A 4993-nucleotide genomic window follows, 5' to 3' on the forward strand; every position below is an offset into this window, starting at 1 on the left:
GTCTAGCCATCTCAATGACTTTATTATACCTTGGTTCTTCCTGTTTTAAAAGAATTATAGGTATAGGGTTGACAATGAATGGGGGATACAAGCCAACACCTTTTGCTGCCCTCTGAGCCTTGGCTTTTACCCCCTTCTTTTTGTTTTATTATTTTTCTTTTTTTCCCCAATAAGGAAGAAGCATCAAACTCCCCCAAGAGTTTGGAACAATTTTCTCCACATTGGAAATAAGAAAAATTGGAGACTTAACACCCTGGCACTTTTGGCCTCTTCCATTCAATGGGTTCCATTCTGAACAAAACCTTTTTTACAATGAACTTCATTTTAGCCAACTGAATAACGCCATTAGAGCATGGCGGAACTAGGGGCTAAACCCACACTGGGGCTGGTGGAGGGGGTGGGGAGTGGTGTGGTGGGTAACTGAGAGTAGGAAAGACTTGACCATTTTTTATCTTGGAAAGGTCAATTTGGAACTTTATCTCTCTCTCTCTCTCTCTCTCTCTCTCTCTGTGTGTGTGTGTGTGTGTGTGTGTACACGCGTGTGCATGTATATGTTAGGGGCCGAAAGTAGATGGGAGAAAAGATGAAAGTTTAAGTTAAGTGTGGTCTTTGGAATTGTTTATGGAATTCCTTAAACTGTAGGGGCTTTTGCCTGTTTCTTTCCTTTTTTGGAATTTTCTTTTGAGGAGGTAAAGTTTTCAACAAATTATTCTGTGATCCTTAAGATAAGAGGAGAGTGTCTGGAAAGAGTCCCTTTGCAGAAAAACCCTGAAAAACGGAATGGTTTCTCGATTAATTTTACCTTTATCGTTACCTTGACGCTATATCCAAGGTGTTTAAAAACAACAGCCAGTAAATAACTATATCGAAAACCTTTTTTCACGGGTCTGTGAGAAATTAGATATGTAAAGTAGTATTAAATATGAGTCCAATTTTTTTTCTAGAGTCTGTGTCCGGTGTGGACTTTCAATCTCCAAAATAAAAGGAGACACACTAGATTTAGTTTTGACAAGACTTTCTGTATTTGGAATACTTTTACAAATTCCCTGTACAAAAGGAAGTGTACAAATGGTGTACCAAAGACTGTCATAGCAACCAAGAAGGGGAGAATGATCATTTTTATATAAAAGAAAAAAATCAAAATAAAGAAATGAAGGAAGAGCTCACAGTTTTTATAGCTTGTAGATGGTTTTCTTTTGGTCAATTCAAGCTTTATTGGTAATAATAGACAACATTTACAAATGGATTTCAAATAGAAAAATAAGAAGGCGAATACAAGTGACCAAAGTTCCTTGGGCCCAGTTCAGCATAATATGAGGCCCATGACAAACGCTTTCAAGTATGAGATGACCCCTTAAAAGTGCAGAAGAAAACAAACATACACACACCAATTTCAGGCTCTCCTGGCCTGGCTCTGGCATCTAATGCAAACTAAGTAAATGCAGAAATCCCAAAGGCAACGCTGAGGCAGGGGGAATGATTTCTTTGAATAACTGTGATCAACATTGTACTGCCATCGATGGAAGTAACTGTGCCTTTACTATAATTTTATTATTATCTTGATTATTATATATCCTTGCCTTTACTCTGGCGAAGGGGAAATCTAGACTACATCACTTCAGAAACATGTCAGACATTTACACATTAGAGAGTTCCCCAAAGCTAGCGTGCACTCACAATAGACAATTTCCCCGAGGAACCAGATCCATTCGGAAGAAGGGAGGGAAAGGGAGGGTCAAAGCAACTTTTTACACATCAGAGAGAAAATAATCAAGTTCCCCCCCTCCCAAAAAAATTAGCTTACAAAGACAACATTTCACTTCTACCTAAAAAGACCTGGTCGGTGAAGAGTTTCTGAAAAAGGAAGGGGGTAATATGTATTTGCAAAACCAATTCATTTTCAAGGGGCATTAGTCTCCTTTGCTGCCCTTTTCCTTGTTCATCTTTTTCATTTTCATTCTTCGGTTTTGAAACCAGATTTTGACCTGCCTCTCTGTGAGGTTTAGAATCCTAGCTACTTCGTAGCGGCGGTCTCGGGTGAGGTACATGTTAAAGAGAAATTCCTTTTCCAGCTCCAGGGTCTGGTATTTTGTGTAGGGACAGCGCTTTTTCCTGGTAGAACGTGCGTGGATCCAGTTTGCTGCAGGGTTATCTGCAAAGGGGGGGGGGGGGTTGGAGTAGGGGAGAGAGAGGAGAGGGGAGGGGAGTCAGGGTGGTAGAAGAGAGGATGGGGAGGGGAGAGAAAGGTCGTTAAATTAATTTAACGAAGGATGGACGGTTTTCACAACTTTGGGGGAATTATCATAAAAAGACTTAATGCCCCCGCTCTGTTTACTGTACAAACTGTGTGCGGATGGTAGGTGGTTATGTGAACTCTTTTTTTTTTTTATGGACGTTTGTTGCTTGCCTGCGCTAGGGTAGGCGTCTAGACGTTTTTATAGGTTAGTAAAACTATCAGTTTTGCACATTCGAGCCTTACAGGTTTCGGCAATAAATCAGGGGGCAATTTCTTTTTTACTTACTTGGGTCAAGTTGCTGCTGTTGTTGCTGCTGCTGCTGCTGCTGCTTCTCCTCCTTCAGCTGGCTGCTCGGGCTGGGGTGGTCGCTGCAAGCCGAGGGCTCCTTGCTGTTGGCCACTCCAGCAACTGCCGCCGCCGCCGCCGCCGCCGCCGCCGCCGCCGCCTTCTCCCGGGGCTCCTGCAGGAAGGAATTGCACGTGTACTCGGGGACACTGATCCCCTGGGACTCCCGGGACGAGGAGCACTCAGTCCTTTTGGTAGAAGAGGAGGAGGAGGAGGTGGTGGAGGAGGAGGGACAGGAGGAGGAAGAGGAAGAAGAAGAGGAGGCGGAGGTGGTGGTGGTGGTGGTGGTGGCAGGAGCAACTCCGGTTTCAGGCTTAATTCCGTAGTGGCGCCCAGTGGAGGACGTGCCGCCGCCGCCGCCGCCGCCGCTGCCGCTGCTCCCGGTGCCGCCGCTCCCGGTGCCGCTGCTGGGGAAAGTCGGGAAGGGCTCGATCCAGGAGCGCACGTACCGACTGGACTCGGAGGCTGCTAAATGGGGCTGGTGCACGTAGGGATGGTAGATCCCTGTCATAGCCGCCGAGGGCTGTGGGGGCACGGTGGGCCAGGAGGCGGAGAATACGGAGGATTTGGGGGCAAAGCTACAAGAGGAGAATTCGGCCCCATCGGCCACACCTGACGGCCTGGCGGCCGGGCCGTGCCCCGCCTGCCCGAAGCGCCCGGCGTACACTTCATCGCTCTCGTGGCCTATGAGAGAGTCCACATAGTAGTTACTTAGGGTGCCACTGGAAGACATTTTTTAGGCTCCCCTCTCCCTCATATAAAAGGTTACACTGTTAACTGTAGCGGCTCCCCTCCCCGAGCGCAATCCGAGTATTTTGCAGACTGCAACCAGCCACCATTGGTCGCGGGGCCCACGTGATCATATTTACCAATACGGGGAGTAAATCAATCCGCTAAACTGGGGGCTGCTGTGATTAAAAAAAATCATCATCATCAACACCACAATTAAAAAAAAAAAACTACTGGAGCTATGGGGAGGACGCCGGCAGGGCGAGCCCAGGATCCCTGGTTTCCACCGGGTGTGAGTGGAGCCCGGGCAGGAGTGGCCGTGCCGAGGAGCCTGGGCAGGAGACAGCGGGGACTATTTCTTCGCTTCCTCTCGGTGCTTTCTGCCCTTCATTCCTGGCCCCCACTCCGAACCTCTCTAGGGACTCTCTGCATTGCAGCCCCCCCACCCATCCTCTGTCCCATAATCCCAGATTGGCGGCCTTGGGGGTGGAGAAGGAGGTGAGCAGGACACCGGGAAGGCAGAAATGAGCAACGAATACGAGGGCTGGGGTGAGGGGGGGATTCGAGAGAAAGTCAGCCCGGAGCCATCCAGGGGAGGACAGGATGCCTCCTCATTTCGGTGCCTATACTTGTGTTTTTGTGGAAATCAGTTTCCTAGCTGAAGGAATTTTCTTTTCCCTTCTCCTCATTTTCCCTCCAGCTCCTCCAGCCCCCCCCCCAAATGCTTGTCGTGTTTGTTTAAAACAGGTGGAAGACCTCTGTAATGATATTATGCCTTTCAATAAAAATTTTATGAGGTGTATTTGATTATAGATTAATGTGTCCCTAATAAAACGGACGGATGGAGCAGCTCCGACAGCTTCTCCCCTCCAACCCCAACACAGACACCTACACACAACAACGACGTGTTGCTCTCTGCTCACACACAACTACCCCAAAGGTGAAACTTCGGAGTTTCTTTTTCCCTACTTGGGTAGCGCTGCGGGGCTTTAGCTGCAGTGACTTCTTCCAAACACGAAGAGATGTGTTGGTATAAGCTGGCAAAACGCAGATGTTCCGCTGGTGAGTGCAAGAAAAAGAGCTGCCCTGGAAGAGAGCATGGCATACAAACGATTGTGGACCCAAGTGCCAGTCTCCTCATTTGGACCAAACTTTTCCCTTCATCGTCAACGTGCAAATAGAGCAGTTGGTGTATTCTCTTTCCCCTGTATTATTGAAGGAAAAACGAATATTAGCAAGTCTCGAGACAGGGAAAAAACTATGTTGTTACCAGGGACTATTAAGAGGTTTCAGGGAATATTTGAGAAATATTGGCCTTCCCTTTCTCCCCCTCCCCCATCAGCATTTCCTCTCTTCAAAGGCGACACTGAATAGCCTTGAATCTGAGGGAATTACAACTGTATCCCCAAAATCCATAATATAGCTGTATCAAAATGTTACTTCAAACTGTGTGCGTGTTTTCAACCCCCCCTCTACTCTCTGTACTTCTGTCCACGAAGGTTTGTGTCCACAGTCGTTTTCTTCGTGTGAGAAATGCATTCTATAAAGACCTAGAGGAATATAGGGGTGGGGGTGGGGTGGGAAGAATTACTTTTTAGTTGATTGTTGATCACCTTTTTCTAAGGCATTCTCATTTTCTTCACAATTCTACATTAAATTGAGAAAGCTTGGGCTGTTTTTGC

At 47.0% G+C, this 4993-nt stretch overlaps 1 protein-coding gene across 1 annotated transcript; it reads right to left on the bottom strand.

Annotated features, from left to right (window-relative positions):
* Positions 1-1069: 1069 nt before the first annotated feature.
* HOXD9 (homeobox D9) lies at positions 1070-3580 on the bottom strand. Its single transcript, XM_074215657.1, has 2 exons — positions 2523-3580; positions 1070-2152 (listed from the first exon to the last, which is right to left on the bottom strand). The coding sequence occupies exons 1-2, from the start codon at positions 3313-3315 to the stop codon at positions 1911-1913; spliced, it is 1035 nt and encodes a 344-aa protein (XP_074071758.1). The 5' UTR covers positions 3316-3580; the 3' UTR covers positions 1070-1910.
* Positions 3581-4993: the final 1413 nt, after the last annotated feature.

The sequence above is a fragment of the Macrotis lagotis genome, chromosome 1 (genome assembly GCF_037893015.1).
Source record: "Macrotis lagotis isolate mMagLag1 chromosome 1, bilby.v1.9.chrom.fasta, whole genome shotgun sequence".
Taxonomy (NCBI): domain Eukaryota; kingdom Metazoa; phylum Chordata; class Mammalia; order Peramelemorphia; family Peramelidae; genus Macrotis; species Macrotis lagotis.

Coding starts and splice junctions, on each gene's coding strand:
- HOXD9 (XM_074215657.1), bottom strand. CDS start 3,315: ATGTCTTCCAGTGGCACCCTAAGTAACTACTATGTGGACTCTCTCATA. Junction 2,153..2,522: donor ACAGCAGCAACTTGACCCAA/GTAAGTAAAAAA, acceptor CCCCCTTTGCAG/ATAACCCTGCAGCAAACTGG.